The sequence below is a fragment of the Dendropsophus ebraccatus genome, chromosome 12, assembly GCF_027789765.1.
Source record: "Dendropsophus ebraccatus isolate aDenEbr1 chromosome 12, aDenEbr1.pat, whole genome shotgun sequence".
Classification (NCBI taxonomy): domain Eukaryota; kingdom Metazoa; phylum Chordata; class Amphibia; order Anura; family Hylidae; genus Dendropsophus; species Dendropsophus ebraccatus.
Genome location: NC_091465.1, coordinates 82,805,021 through 82,821,652, shown reverse-complemented (window position 1 = coordinate 82,821,652; position 16,632 = coordinate 82,805,021). Strand labels below are relative to the sequence as shown.

At 41.9% G+C, this 16,632-nt stretch overlaps 1 protein-coding gene across 1 annotated transcript; it reads left to right on the top strand.

The window, feature by feature from the left end:
* Nucleotides 1–9,027: 9,027 nt before the first annotated feature.
* Nucleotides 9,028–15,604, top strand: LOC138768827 (sushi, nidogen and EGF-like domain-containing protein 1). The gene is made up of 7 exons (XM_069946784.1): nucleotides 9,028–9,086; nucleotides 12,434–12,508; nucleotides 12,725–12,763; nucleotides 12,847–12,971; nucleotides 13,724–14,011; nucleotides 14,957–15,091; nucleotides 15,428–15,604. The coding sequence occupies exons 2-7, from the start codon at nucleotides 12,472–12,474 to the stop codon at nucleotides 15,602–15,604; spliced, it is 801 nt and encodes a 266-aa protein (XP_069802885.1). The 5' UTR covers nucleotides 9,028–9,086; nucleotides 12,434–12,471.
* The last annotated feature ends 1,028 nt before the right edge of the window (nucleotides 15,605–16,632 follow it).

The window sequence follows — 16,632 nt, the reverse complement described above, 5'->3', positions numbered from 1 at the left end:
GGCCAATGTGAGAACAGGAAGAACGGCCATATTGCTTTATAGTGACCATAATGCCAGAAGGGCTGTATGAGGTGAGATTGCTTTTACATGGCGGAAGTGAATGTGACTGAAACCGGAGCATGGGTCCTAATCAGCAACTCCGACACCAAGCCCTCCTCTACCTCTACTCATGACTGGCTGCCAGTATGAGAGGTGGTCTTGGCATTTCTGGGGCCCCAAGCAAAGTTATGTCTGGGGCCCCCCCTCGACATGCGTTCCAAAACAATAGACCGCTGTGTGTTGCCCCCAGTAGTATTTACCCCTTGTGCGCTACCACCAGTAATATATACCCCTTGTTTGCTTCCCCCAGTAGTATATAGACCCCTGTGTGTTCCCCAGTTATATATAGCCCCCTTTGTGCTCCCCCAGAAGTATATAAACCTCCTGTGTGCTGCCCCAGTTGTATATAGACCCCCTGTGTGCTGCCCCCAGTCGTATATACCCCGTGTGCTCCCCCACTAGTATATAGACCCCCTGTGTCTCCCTCAGGGGTATTTAGCCTCCCTGTGTGCTTCCGCACTTGGATATAGACCTCCTGTGTGGCTCCCCCACTTGGATATAGAACCCTGTGTGCTCCTCCAGTAGTATATAAACCCCCTGTGTGGTTCCCCAATAGTATATAGACCCCCTGTGTGCCCCACCAGTATTATATAGACCCTTTGTGTGCTGCCCCAGTAGTATACAGACCCCTGTGTGCTCCCCGAGTTATATATAGACCACCTGTGTGCCTCACAAGTAGTATATAGACCCCCTGTATGTTCCCCCAGTAGTATATAGCCCCCTGTGTGCTCTCCCACTTGGATATAGACCTCCTGTGTGCTCTCCAAGTTGTATATAGACCCCATTCTGCTGCCCCAAGTAGTATATAGACCCCTTGTGTGCTGCCCCCAGTAGTATATAGACCCCTCTGTGAAGCCCCAGTAGTCTATAGCCCCCCTGTGATATAGCCCCCCTGTGTGCTCCCCCATTTATATAGACCCCCACTGTGCGCTCCCCCAGTTAAACAGACCCCTGTGTGCTCCCCCTGTGCGCTAATTACGAGTGCTTATAGTTACAGTTCAGATGGCAGCAGCGAGCCGGGCAGCGACCCTGTCCAGCGGTCTTGAGCATAAGAGCGGGGCGTGGGGGCCCCCCTGGATGTTGGGGGCCCCAAGCGATCGCTTGGTGTGCTTGGTGCCAAAGACCGCCACTGCCAGTATGAGAGGTGGTCTGGAGACCATAGACTTACACCAATCTCTGTATTCATCTCCATGGATCTCAGTGTACAGACAACCAATATGGCTGCACTTCCTGTTGATGCCACAACTAAACTGACAGCACCCCTTTAAGTAAAGCAGACATTGGGGGTGGGGCTATCAAGGTGTCATCCTATCTGGACTGCATCTGTTTGCCCGTTTTAAAGGGGTATTCCTATCTCTTCCCCTCACATTATTGATAGCTCTAGTTACTGAAAGAAAAAGATTTTCGCCAGAGTACCCCTTTAAATCTCCGTTTCCATGCATGCTCCACACCGGATCGGGCCGATCTGTGGCTGTCGCAAAAATGTACACCTGTTCCAGAACAGGCATAGATTCCTGCCATGATTTCGGCCTGCAGTCGGCGTAATCATGATAAATCAGGCACAAACCCCCTCTATTTCTCTATACATCTACACTATATGGCTATGTTCATACGAGGTCACGGAACGGCCGGTCTAAGAAAAGATCATCCCGGCCGGTACTACAGTATCAGCCGGATGATCTTTAGCGCCGCTGAGTTCTGATGTGGTGTAAAGTGAAACTGGCTCAGTCGCCCCTAGCAACCAATCAGATTCCACCTTTCATTCCTCACAGAAAATGAAAGGTGGAATCTGATTGGTTGCTAGGGGCAACTGAGCCACTTCCACTTTACACCATTGATAAATCTCCCCCTATGTGTATACACTCTGGACGGGATTCCCACAGCCTGCGGCACTACGTAAGTACTGCAGGAATCACGGCCCCTGTAACAACGGCTGTGATTTCTGTGGAACTTACGTAGTGTGAACATAGCCTATATCAGTATCCATCCAACCACTGCTGTTAGGAGAAGGAAACAGGTTAGCTAAATGAGTATAGAAGCTGAGATAGGAGTATCCCTTTAAGTAATTCCCCATCATGTGTCCTGCGCTTCAGTGATTCCAGTGCATCTGAGGTTGTCGTGCAGAAGCCTCAGGTCAATCTCCTCCATAATATACAACTGTTAGCAGGTATAGATCATGGTAGATCAGGCAGTTGAGGAGGCCTTGCCCCATCCGCATCCTGAGGCGAACCAGTGCAGATCAGCAAAACGTTGCAGACTTTTGTGCAAACCAGGCAGGTTGCACAGCAATCAGCGACATAGGCCAAGTTCACATTACGTTTTTCCACCCATTTCTATTTCAGTATTTATAATGTAACTCAATGAGAGATGGATTCTGTATATGGCATACAGCAACATTTGTTTTTCCTTTTAAAGGGGTTGTTCACAAAGAAAAAAATTCTTTCAGGTTTACTTGTATTAAAAAAAAAAAAAAAAATCTCCAGTCTTCCAGTACTTATGAGCTGCTGCATGTCCTGCAGGAGGTGGTGTATTCTTTCCAGTCTGACACAGTGCTCCATGCTGCCACCTCTGTCCATCTCAGAAACTGTCCAGAGCAGCAGCAAATCCCCATAGAAAACCTCTCCAGCTCTCCAGACTGGAAAGAATACATCACTTCCTGCAGGACATACAGCAGCTGATAAGTACTGGAAGACTTGAAATTTTTTTTTCTTTTGTAGAAGTAAATATACAGTTAATTTGAAAGAAATTTGTTTGGTGACCTACCCCTTTAAAGCTGTAAAACGCCTATAAAAACGCCAGCGGCCAGTTGATACCTGGAGGTCAATGGAAGTTTATGATCGGCCTTACACACATGATGTTTTTGGGTGGCGTTTTTCCTTCCTTCTGCTGTTTTTGAGGCTCTGTGGCAGTTTTTCCAAAATGCAGCATGCTGAGGATATGACGTTTTTTCGGCAAACTGTGGCGTTTTTTTCTACTATAGACTTCAATGGGAAAGTTCTGGTTGTCTCAAAAACGCCATTGCTGTGCATATGGCGTTTTTTTCTGGCGTTTTGTGGTTCAGGTGGAGTGAAAAAAAAAATGTTCAGCACACAAAAACACCTAAACCGCAAAAAAGATCATTCACACAAAAAGTAAAAAACACCAAAATAAACGCAAATGCATAGATACGCCTCACAATAAGGATGTGAGGGCGGCCTGGCGTATACATCATACAGACAGTAAAAACACAGTGTGAACCCGGCCCTACTGCTGATCTGCGCTAGACGCAACTCTAGTCATTTCCCCCATAATCCCCTTCTCCTGATTTTCTAACGCATTTTGGGTGGAAATCGTCCTCAGACCTGACGAATCGATTCAGCCAATGATTCCCAATGGGAGGAAATCCGATGAATCAGCAAAAGTCAGACCTGCAGCAAACATTTCCTCATCTCCAGCCTGCATGTTCTCATCGGCCGGCTGATCGCTGGCTTGTTTGCCGATAGTCGGCCGGTGTATGTATACAGGTGATTCTGTGCACTGAAGCCTAAGGAGTCAGCTGAGGGACAGCAGAGTCAGCAAGTGCCATAAGCTTCAGTGCCTGTACATCTCACATGAGCAGTGTATGCTCAAACCGTAGAAATAACCTCCTGCCAGATAACAAATCCTCCTCATCCAATCACAAACACATTGGATAAACCAACCTGAGCTGACATGGAGAAAGCAATCACTGAGAGAGGGGAGGGTAGTGGTACAGGTGTGTATGAGAGGGGAGGGTAGCAGCAGCGGTGTGTATGAGAGAGGAGGGTACTGGTAGCAGTTTGTATGAGAGGGGAGGGTAGTGGGAGCAGTGTGTATGAGAGGGGAGGGTAGTGGGAGCGGTGTGTATGAGAGGGGAGGGTAGTGGGAGCGGCGTATGAGAGGGGAAGGTAGTGGGAGCAGTGTGCATGAGAGGGGAGGGTAGTGGGAGCAGTTTGTATGAGAGGGGAGGGTAGTGGGAGTGGTGTGTATGAGAGGGGAGGGTACTGGTAGCAGTTTGTATGAGAGGGGAGGGTAGTGGGAGTGGTGTGTATGAGAGGGGAGGGTAGTGGGAGTGGTGTGTATGAGAGGGGAGGGTAGTGGGAGCGGTGTATATGAGAGGGGAGGATAGTGGGAGCAGTGTATATAAGAGGGGAGGGTAGTGGGAGCGGTGTATATGAGAGGGGAGGGTAGTGGGAGCAGTGTATATGAGAAGGGAGGATAGTGGGAGCAGTGTGTATGAGAGGGGAGGGTAGTGGTGCGTATGAGAGGGGAGGATAGTGGGAGCGGTGTGCATGAGAGGGGAGGGTAGTGGGAGTGGTGTGTATGAGAGGGGAGGATAGTGGGAGCGGTGTATATGAGAGGGGAGGGTAGTGGGAGTGGTGTGTATGACAGGGGAGGATAGTGGGAGCGGTGTGTATGAGAGGGGAGGGTAGTGGGAGTGGTGTGTATGAGAGGGGAGGGTAGTGGGAGCAGTGTATGAGAGGGGAGGGTAGTGGGAGCGGTGTATATGAGAGGGGAGGGTAGTGGGAGCGGTTTGAATGAGAGGGGAGGATAGTGGGAGTGGTGTGTATGAGAGGGGAGGATAGTGGGAGCAGTGTATGAGAGAGGAGGAAAGTGGGAGTAGTGTATGAGAGGGGAGGGTAGTGGTAGCGGTGTATATGAGAGAGGAGGATAGTGGCAGCGGTGTGTATAAAAGGGAGGGTAGCAGCAGATGTGTGTATGAGAGGGGAGGGTAGTGTGAGCAGTGTGTATGAGAGGGGAGGGGAGTAGGAGCGGTGTATATGAGAGGGGAGGGTAGCGGCAGAGGTGTGTATGAGAGGGGAGGGTAGCGGGGGCGGTGTGTATGAGAGGGGAGGGTAGTGGGAGCGGTGTGTATGAGAGGGGAGGGTAGTGGTGCGTATGAGAGTGGAGGGTAGTGGGAGTGGTATGTATGAGAGGGGAGGGTAGTGGTGCGTATGAGAGGGGAGGGTAGTGGGAGCGGTGTGTATAAGAGGGAGGGTAGCGGGGGCGGTGTATGTGAGAGGGGAGGGGAGCGGCAGAGGTGTGTATGAGAGGGGAGGGTAGTTGGAGCGGTGTGTATGAGAGGGGAGGGTAGTGGGAGCGGTGTGTATGAGAGGGGAGGGTAGTAGAAGCGGTGTGTATGAGAGGGGAGGGTAGTGGGAGCGGTGTGTATGAGAGGGGAGGGTAGTGGGAGCGGTGTGTATGAGAGGGGAGGGTAGTGGGAGCGGTGTGTATGAGAGGGGAGGGTAGTAGGAGCGGTGTGTATGAGAGGTGAGGGTAGTAGGAGCGGTGTGTATGAGAGGGGAGGGTAGTGGGAGCGGTGTGTATGAGAGGGGAGGGTAGTGGGAGCAGGTGCCCACGTTTGGTGAACAGTCCGGGGCCTATAGAACGGGGTTAAAGGGGTACTCTGGGTAAATGTAAAAAATCATGGAGGACAGGGGGTTGTGAGAAAATAAACATCAAGGGATACTTACCCAGCTCAGTTCCCCCTACAGATGCAGTGCTACTGCTCACGGATCCAGGCCTGTCTCCTGGATCTTCTGGTACTGTGACCTCACTACCCAGCTCAGCCAGTGACGACACAGGAACCCTGGAGAAACAGGAGACCAGAGGCTGGGGGGGGGGGGGGGCATATCTGGCATATCTGTCATTAGCAAAAACATTTGATATGTCAGAGAGACTGATCATGAGAACAAGCCGGGAGACGTCCGCGCTTTACATGGCCATCTAGGTCTCACTTTAACCCACCATTGCCTGTCGGTTCCTTGACAGCAAAGATCAGATAAATTAATTCAGAATTTTTAGAAAAGTGTGGAACTTTTTCATCATATATTGGAAAATCTTTTCTTCCTACTTAATATAGTTATTGTAAAACATCTGTCTAATGCAATGGAATCACTTGCTCTCTCCATGTCACAAAATCACCAGCAGGTGTCACCAGAACTCACATGGGGGTGGGGGGGATTTATTAATCTGTGTGGGCAGGCGGCAAAAAGTCAAACACTTTTTTCCGTAAACACCCATTTTCCGCAAAAATTTGCATGCAGCTCTACATAGATTCTGCATACTTGCTGAACATTGAGCATTAAACAGGGAGAATGGTAGAAAACAGATGGGTGGTGGTGGTGGGGTGGTGGGTTTAAAGACGACTTGTCTGAGAGCCATGTTCCCCTTGACAATTACGCAGTGGGACACTGCATATACATATATTATCATTGTTATTATTGTATTTTGTCAGCACTGTTTCATTAATATGTGGCTAGAAGCCTTAGCTCAGAGCTTCAAATAAAATCGCTCTGTAAGATATGTGGAGTATTATGCTATTATTTAAATACTATAAAGTTTCATAAAGCATAAAGGGGTATTCCACTCAAACATAACATGGTGAGAACAATTCCTTCCATACTTGTTATTATCTATTTAGTCTCCTTTCCACAGTTCTCAGCTGCTGCTTTCTGCTGGAGACACAAAAATCTGTGTCTGAGCTTTTCTCTTTGTCTCCTCCTCCCCCCTCCCTTCTGTAAACAAGTTGCTGGCAGGCTTTATCTGCAACATTGTAGCTTCTTTGTAATGCTGAGGTCAACTTGCTAATGAACTCACTGTGATTATCCCTCCCGGGATTACAAAGCAGCTACGAAGTTGCAGATAAAGCCAGTCAAAGACTTGTTTACATCAGCTGTCTCAGAAAGGAAGGGGGAGGAGTGGGAGACAGAGAGAAAAGCTTACACAGAGATTTTTGTGTTTTCAGCAGAAAGCAGCAGATTAGAACTGGGGGAAGGAGACTGAACAAATAATAAGTATGGAATGAATTTTTAGTCTCTGCTCTGCACAGACTGGTCAAGTGAAGATGAATGCTGATTGGCCAGCAGTCATACACGCCCCCTGTACACGCCCCTGTGGGTAAACTAACTGATCCAAGGGCCCGCCCACCAGCTCAGAGTGAGATGCAGAAGCATGAGCAGCACAATGGGGCACTAAATGGATCACGGGAGTCGGGAAATTAAAATTTAAACCTTCATTATACCTACAAGCATTATTATGACTATGTTTTGGTTTTATTATTTATTTGCCATGTCAGGCACACTTTTAAAAAAGTCTCCTAGGGGTCAGTCAGCAGTGGAATTCTAGAACAGTCCGCGGTCTGGGCAGGTGGAGGTTGGGGATGAAGGGTCATGTAATGGGTCATGGCAGGCAGCACAGGTTCTATAGTCAAAGGCATTTTAAGCACAAGTATACGGCAGGATACAGGACGACAGGCAGAGACAAAGCCAAGAAACAAGCAGGGGTCAAATGCAGAAATAGAACAGACGGGACACCTAGCATGTAAGGAACGTTATTATTATGGTCTGATGAACCGCGGCACCACACGTGAAACAGCTGTGACCTCCATGCATTCTTACCGTCTTTTGTTGTACTGATCCTGCTGATGTCACTTACTGTGGTGAATAAACGGACTAAAGCTTCAGCCATCTGGTGAGTGCCACTATTCTTTTTTTCCTACATGGATTATGGTAGTTATATTCTGTATATAGCAGCAGTATTATAGTAGTTATATTCCTGTATATAGGAGCAGTATTATAGTAGTTATATTCTTGTATATAGGAGCAGTATTATAGTAGTTATATTCCTGTATATAGGAACAGTATTATAGTAGTTATATTCTTGTATATAGGGGGCAGTATTATAGTAGTTATATTCCTGTATATAGTAGCAGTATTATAGTAGTTATATTCTTGTATATAGGGGGCAGTATTATAGTAGTTATATTCCTGTATATAGGAGCAGTATTATAGTAGTTATATTCCAGTATATAGGAGCAGTATTATAGTAGTTATATTCCTGTATATAGGAGCAGTATTATAGCAGTTATATTCCTGTATATAGGAGCAGTATTATAGTAGTTATATTCTTGTATATAGGGGGCAGTATTATAGTAGTTATATTCTTGTATATAGGAGCAGTATTATAGTAGTTATATTCCTGTATATAGCAGCAGTATTATAGTAGTTATATCCCTGTATATAGGGAGCAGTGTTATAGTAGTTATATTCCTATATATAGGAGCAGTATTATAGTAGTTATATTCTTGTATATAGGAGCAGTATTATAGTAGTTATATTCTTGTATATAGGAGCAGTATTATAGTAGTTATATCCCTGTATATAGGAGCAGTATTATAGTAGTTATATTCTTGTATATAGGGGGCAGTATTATAGTAGTTATATTCTTGTATATAGGGGCAGTATTATAGTAGTTATATTCCTGTATATAGGAGGCAGTATTATAGTAGTTATATTCCTGTATATAGGAGCAGTATTATAGTAGTTATATTCTTGTATATAGGGGGCAGTATTATAGTAGTTATATTCTTGTATATAGGAGCAGTATTATAGTAGTTATATTCCTGTATATAGGAGCAGTATTATAGTAGTTATATTCCTGTATATAGGAGCAGTATTATAGTAGTTATATTCTTGTATATAGTAGTAGTATTATAGTAGTTATATTCCTGTATATAGGGGCAGTATTATAGTAGTTATATTCTTGTATATAGTAGTAGTATTATAGTAGTTATATTCCTGTATATAGGGAGCAGTATTATAGTAGTTATATTCTTGTATATAGTAGTAGTATTATAGTAGTTATATTCCTGTATATAGGGGGCAGCATTATACCCTTCTAATTAGTTATTTTAGTTATTGTCTTTCTCCTGTGAGGATCGGGGGACATGTCTTACAGATATGACAGTACATGACAGCTATCAAAACAAATTTGACATTTTGCAGCATCAGACTTATATATTAAACATATATTAAAGAAGAAAGATGATGTCATTGCTAGAGACTGATAGCACCATCACAGGATGCACCATTGAGAAAGGCAGAACGGAATGAAGACCGGCCAGACAAGTCCTTCCCCACTCAGACAGTACAAAAGCCGACAGGAGGAGTGATGAGACCATTGTACAAGGCAGAGGACATAGAGCACCGGTAAGATATATCTACATATAGAATATCTATAGATCCAACTCACTTATTAATGAATATGGCAATATGGTATCTAATGGGAAACGGGTAATCATCTATCTATCTATCTATCTATCTATCTCCTATCTATCTATCTATCTATCTATCTATCTATCTATCTATCTATCTATCTCCTATCTATCTATCTCCTATCTATCTATCTATCTATCTCCTATCTATCTCCTATCTATCTATCTATCTATCTATCTATCTATCTATCTATCTCCTATCTATCTCCTATCTATCTATCTATTATCTATCTATCTATCTATCTATCTATCTATTATCTATCTATCTATCTATTATCTATCTATCTATCTCCTATCTATTATCTATCTATCTATCTATCTATCTATCTATTATCTATCTATCTATCTATCTATCTATCTATCTATCTCCTATCTATCTATCTCCTATCTATCTATCTATCTATCTATCTATCTATCTATCTATTATCTATCTATCTATCTATCTATCTATCTATCTATCTATCTATCTATTATCTATCTATCTATCTCCTATCTATCTATCTATCTATCTATCTATCTCCTATCTATTATCTATCTATCTATCTATCTATCTCCTATCTATCTCCTATCTATCTATCTATCTATCTATCTATCTATCTATCTATCTATCTATTTATCTCCTATCTATCTATCTATCTATCTATCTATCTATCTATCTCCTATCTATTATCTATCTATCTATCTATCTATCTATCTATCTATCTATCTATCTATCTATCTCTCTATCTATCTCTATCTATCTCCTATCTATCTATCTATCTATCTATCTATCTATCTATCTATCTATCTCCTATCTATCTATCTATCTATCTATCTATCTATCTATCTATCTCCTATCTATCTATCTATCTCCTATCTTTCTCCTATCTATCTATCTATCTATCTCCTATCTATCTCCTATCTATCTATCTATTATCTATCTATCTATCTATCTATCTATCTATTATCTATCTATCTATCTATTATCTATCTATCTATCTCCTATCTATCTATCTATCTATCTATCTATCTATTATCTATCTATCTATCTATCTATCTATCTATCTCCTATCTATCTATCTCCTATCTATCTATCTATCTATCTATCTATCTATCTATCTATCTATTTATTATCTATCTATCTATCTATCTATCTATCTATCTATTATCTATCTATCTATCTATCTATCTATCTATCTATCTATCTATCTATTATCTATCTATCTATCTATCTCCTATCTATTATCTATCTATCTATCTATCTATCTATCTATCTATCTATCTATCTATCTATCTATCTATCTCCTATCTATTATCTATCTATCTCCTATCTATCTATCTATCTCCTATCTATCTATCTATCTATCTATCTATCTATCTATCTCCTATCTATCTATTATCTATCTATCTATCTATCTATCTATCTATCTATCTATCTCCTATCTATCTATTATCTATCTATCTATCTATCTATCTATCTATCTATCTATCTCCTATCTATCTATCTATCTATCTATCTATCTATCTATCTCCTATCTATCTCCTATCTATCTATCTATCTATCTATCTATCTATCTATCTATCTATCTATCTATCTCCTATCTATCCTATCTATCTATCTATCTATCTATCTATCTATCTATCTATCTATCTATCTATCTATCTATCTCCTATCTATTATCTATCTATCTATCTATCTATCTATCTATCTATCTATCTATCTATCTATCTATCTATCTATCTATCTATCTCTCTATCTATCTCTATCTATCTCCTATCTATCTATCTATCTATCTCCTATCTATCTATATATCTCCTATCTATCTCTCTATCTATCTATTATCTATCTCATCAGGATGCAACAAATCCACTTTTTCCTATTTTTCTGTATCTTTTCCATATCTTGACAGCTCTTTGTTGTGAATCTATATACTGTATATGTTTCTCTTGTCACATAATGCATCTCCTCGTCTGTGTGTCATTTCTATATATTATTTCTATACCTTCTTATGTCTACGTCTAGTATCTCTCCATCCTCCTCACATCCTCCTCTCTCTTCATCTAGTCATGTCCGGACTTCAAGACACAATGTAAAGTCTGGATCCTTTATGTCCGTTCATTGTGTTACCTTCTATTCATAACAGCATATAATGTCTCTGCCGTTCCGGCATGCGTTTCTGAATACAATGTTAATATGGGTGACTGCCACTTTAGCTATTTTGGTGACTATAAGCTGTAAAAGGAAACCCAGGCAGCACATAGAGTCTATCTTTGGGGATAAAAAGTTTTGACTTGTTCTAGGAAGTTTTGTTTAAAGTGCACCTGTCAACATTGGCCGCTTCTGGATCAACGTTGAGATGCTCTGTAAGGCTGGGTTCACACTATGTAAGACACCGGCTGTTCTGTGACCCGCCCAAGTCACAGAACGGCCGGTGTCAGTGCAGATCATTATGGCTGGCACCGCAGTACCGGCCAGATGATCTTCATTTTTGTTAAATTGGAATGCAGGCGCATCCGTGTGCGCCCGCATTCCAATTCACCATTGAACACAATGGAGAGTATGTTACACATAGTATACATTGTAGTATAGTATATTATACATCAGGTACGGAAAACGTTTGGGGCGCACCACTCATGAACTATTCGCTCGTAGATAACGGCACTCAGTTATAGTCATCAAAAACTCAACAAAAAGTAAGGTTAAACAGCACGAACCAGTGATACCATTGTCAGCACGGATCTCAGCGTCAGTGACAGAAACGTCATTGTGAAGATTTACTTACCTAATGTAGCAGTCACCGTGGTTAATTGTAACGCTCTGCAAACTGACATACAAATAGAGCACTCAGCCGACTGCACAGAACAGCTACTTTGATATAGTATATAAACATCATCACCACTGTGAACACATAGTGACTAATACCACCATATCATTAATAAGTATTTCCAGTATCCCCCCATACACTGACCCACATAGAGGTAGATACCAGTGGTACACAGGCTCTGCACACCATACAAGTGATTAGTGTGCAGTTACATCCAGTGACACTCAGGGGGCATCTTCACTGATTGGAGTTGCTCACTTATGCTTTTCTTCTCCATCTGGACAGAGACATTATGAAGACTTCTGGTGATACTGCATCCCCACAATATCTGCCAAACATTTTAGAATCAACACTCCAGCCTCACCTCTATACAAAGGCCCCTGCTGCCCCCATATAGAAAAATAACCCCACTCCCCTAACACACCATTCACCACATCTTTTGTAAATAGTATGATCCTTTTTCTTCTTGTTGTCACAGATGAGTGCAGACCTCAGGGGCAACGTTCTCCACATAAAATGGACTCCTGTGCCGCCTTCACTGTCATCGCTCTAGGTAAGTCATATTACTATGTGGATCTCCAGTGGTGGCTACAAGCAGACATCTAACTGGTCACCAATACCACACTAGTGCATTGTGCCTACACTTCATCATATATGTCAGTATTGTCTCTATCGCCCCCTCTGTTCATACATGGGACTAAACTCGTTATACAACCGATAGATGTCACACTGAGATTGGAGTCAGTGACTTTTTGCTTTTCTCTTCCAGCTGCATCTATTCTGCTGCTAGAAACATCTTCAGCCTCAGGTAACTATCAATATCCAATATCCAATAACCTTCAATCACTGCTCGTGTATTACTGCTTATTAACTACATCTGACCCCCCACAGCTATGTACCTCTATGGAACCGTGAACAACGACACAGTCATGGCCAAAGCAGATGATAGCGCCTCCCCAGTAATAACACTTCCTTCTAGTATTACACTTTTTGGAAATGTGACCTCATCAATATATGTGAGTAATAAATGATCTGAAAATGACGGACTAAGAGGTAACATATAGAAAGAAAAGGGAAGAGAGGTATGAAAGATAGATAGATAGATAGATAGATAGATAGATAGATAGATAGATAAGAGAGAAGTATGATAGATAGATAATAAATGGATAGATAGAAAGATAGATAGATAGATAGGAGATAGATAAATAGGAGATAGATAGATAGGAGATAGATAGGAGATAGATAGATAGATAGATAGATAGATAGATAGATAGATAGATAGGTAGATAGGAGATAGATAGATAGATAGATAGGAGATAGATAGATAGATAGATAGATAGACAGATAGATAGGAGATAGATAGGAGATAGATAGATAGGAGATAGATAGGAGATAGATAGATAGGAGATAGATAGATAGATAGATAGATAGATAGATAGATAGATAGGAGATAGATAGATAGAGAGATAGATAGATAGATAATAGATAAATAGATAGATAGATAGACAGACAGACAGACAGATAGATAGATAGATAGATAGATAGATAGATAGACAGATAGATAGGAGATAGATAGGAGATAGATAGATAGGAGATAGATAGGAGATAGATAGATAGGAGATAGATAGATAGATAGATAGATAGATAGGAGATAGACAGATAGAGAGATAGATAGATAGATAGATAATAGATAAATAGATAGATAGATAGGAGATAGAGAGATAGATAGATAATTGTCTTCTGATTTCCCTATCTGTTTCTATTACAGGTAAGTACTAATGGCTTACTGTCCTTCAAGACCCCAATCACAACATTCACACCAAAGGACCTGCCGGTGGTGGACGGTAACCCTTTCTTAGCCCCATTTTGGGCGGATATAAACACCAATATAGCGGGTAATATTTATTACCGTCAGAGCACGGACTCCACCCTGCTCAGCCAGGCGACAACTGATATCCGCTCTTACTTCAGCCTCCCGAGCTTCTCCGCTACATGGCTGTTTATAGCAACCTGGGACGGTGTGGCTTATTACGGATCTAGCGCTACATCCAGCACGGTAATTCTATTCTGTTATGTGAAGCCAGAGCTATCTACCTATGTGCCGTGAGGTCACACAATGTGATATCATCCATTTAGTAATAATCTCCCAATGGATTACCGTGTTCCACAGCCCTTTTTTTGGGTCAGTGTTACTCAGTTCATAGAGACTCCCTTCAATGTCTATATATATATATATATATATATATATATATATATATATATATACAGGGGCGGATTAACTTTACCATAGGCCCCGGCTGTTCACCAATCCTGGCCCCCCCCACCCCACTGTAACTATGGCAGCACTAGCCTGGCTCTTCATAGTACAGTATAATGTCATGATGTCCTGATTTGTGCAAAATTGCCATAAAAAAACTGTGATTTTTTGCAAATCATGGCGGAAGTGTAGCCAGGAGACAGTACACCACTGAAAGTGTAAGTCTTTTTGGGTGGTCATGGGCCCCCCAGGAGCTCAGGGCCCCGGGCTGCCGCCCGGAATGCCCCTATTATAATCCTCTACTGTATGTATATATATATATATATATATATATATATATATATATATATATATTATAGCTCCATAATATGACAGCTCCAGGGCAGAGACCCGAGGTCTACCGTGTCCTATGGCATGGGGAAATCATGGAGCGGCCCATGATGGACATTAGCTGTATATTACAGTACATGGTCATGTCCATCATTGATTCTGTTCTGTCCTCCTTATATGTGAGGGGCCATAAGTTGACAGGCAGACTCCCATCATAGGCTACAGATAAGGAAGCTGAGATGGGCCAAACAGGGTTTTGCATGCAAACTGCATTGTATGCAAGCAGCCACTAGATGGCGCTCTTAAGTTTTGAGTACCAGGTACAGTAACATTTATACAGTGTACATGCATTTTGGATAACACAGACTGCAGAAGACATGACAGATCCATCCTGATTGTATTGTGTATTTCCAGGTGAACACCTTCCAGGCCGTCCTGTGCTCTGACGGCAGTCTGACTTTTATCATGTTTAACTATGGGCTCCTTCTGTGGACTACAGGGACATCCAGCGGGGGGGACAATAAAGGATCTGGAGGGACCGCGGCTCTGGTACGTCCCATACATTCTGCCTCCATGGCTCTGTTCACACTACTGTAATGGCTTCTCTTGCTAACAGAGCCATGGTAAGAGGGATATAAGGTATCCCATGAGATCTGCCTGGTTGTTATTGAGCTTTTGGTGTCTTTACATAGAATATACTAGAACTGCAAATCACCAGAGCGTAACTGAGAGTAGCTGAAGTTATAACTGACAGTCTGGTTGCTATGGTTGAATGTGCTTAGCAACCAGTTTGTCTCAGGTTTGTCAGATCTTTTTGACATGATGTTGTTAGGTCCATTATTCTGCCTATTCACAGATATTCTCGTTGTTCTTCTGTACTCACAGGCCGGGGTAAATAGCGGACACAAATATGGTTATTACAAGCTCCCAGGTTCCCTATCATCATCCATAATCAGTTTGGACTCCACCAGTAACGTTAACGTCCCGGGACGTTGGGTGATCAGGGTGGACACGCTGCTTCCTAGAGACGCCACCGGGATTATAGGTAACGTAGACACATAGAATATCAGAAACCCTCTGTGTGTTGGAAGATATCACAAGGACTCCCATATTCTTTTGGCTGGTGTTTTATATCAATGACGTATTAGCTGAAACTATACATACACAAGTTATTACATGATGTACATATCTATAACAAATCTCTCCCCTATACGCCCTATTCTGCTCTTTATGACTTTCTGTACTTTGTGACACTGCAATAACCTTTCATTTGGTTATAGAATCTGAACAGTATAAAAATGCGTATAAAAGCGTATACGCTGGACATCGCTGGACATCAAACATATCATGAGAATAATAATAATAATTAAAACATAAAAAAGTTATTAAACATAAATATTAATCCTTGCAAAATAATAATAATAATAATAATAATAATAAGATGTGTGCAGGTGTGATATGATGAGTATAAAGTAATATCATTTGAATATTTACAAAAACCAGTCTAATAATGATGGGTTTGTATCCCTGTGTTGCATGGTGTCAGTATATTGCAGGATTGCTATGGATGATGGATCCGGCTCTCTGCACACTGTAAGTATAATGTTATACCATCTGCTATATACAATGTATGTGTATGTGCTCGGAGCCGGGCAGAGCTCCACCAACATTTTTCAACAGACACAGGAAGGACCTTGTCGCGGTTCTGTTGCTCACAATCCGGGGTTATTACTGCTGCCCAAAAGAAAGACTCACTTGCATTAATTCACATCAATTTTCAGATATTGGTGATACAAGGCGCCCCCTGGTGGCTCCAGTCTGAAAAGGCCGTCATCTATACAAGGCCATGAGGACCGAGTCATTCAAAGGGCAGCAGTTTTCTCCAATGATTGTGCTAACGCTTCCTCCTATCTATTTTTAGATACTTTACTATTGATAAGGATGGTTTTTAAAGGAAAATTGCTTAAACCATGTATTTTTAAAAATATTTGGTGCTTTGTTCTAATTTTTTTTATCTATCTATCTATCTATCTATCTATCTATCTCCTATCTATCTTCTATCGATCTGTTATCTATCTATCTATCTATCT

What these genes read in the sequence shown, in the direction of transcription:
- LOC138768827 (XM_069946784.1), top strand. Translation starts at nt 12,472, where the DNA reads ATGGACTCCTGTGCCGCCTTCACTGTCATCGCTCTAG. An exon ending in ATGTGACCTCATCAATATAT is followed by an intron (nt 12,972 to 13,723) that starts GTGAGTAATAAA and finishes TTTCTATTACAG; the next exon opens with GTAAGTACTAATGGCTTACT. An exon ending in CTAGCGCTACATCCAGCACG is followed by an intron (nt 14,012 to 14,956) that starts GTAATTCTATTC and finishes GTGTATTTCCAG; the next exon opens with GTGAACACCTTCCAGGCCGT.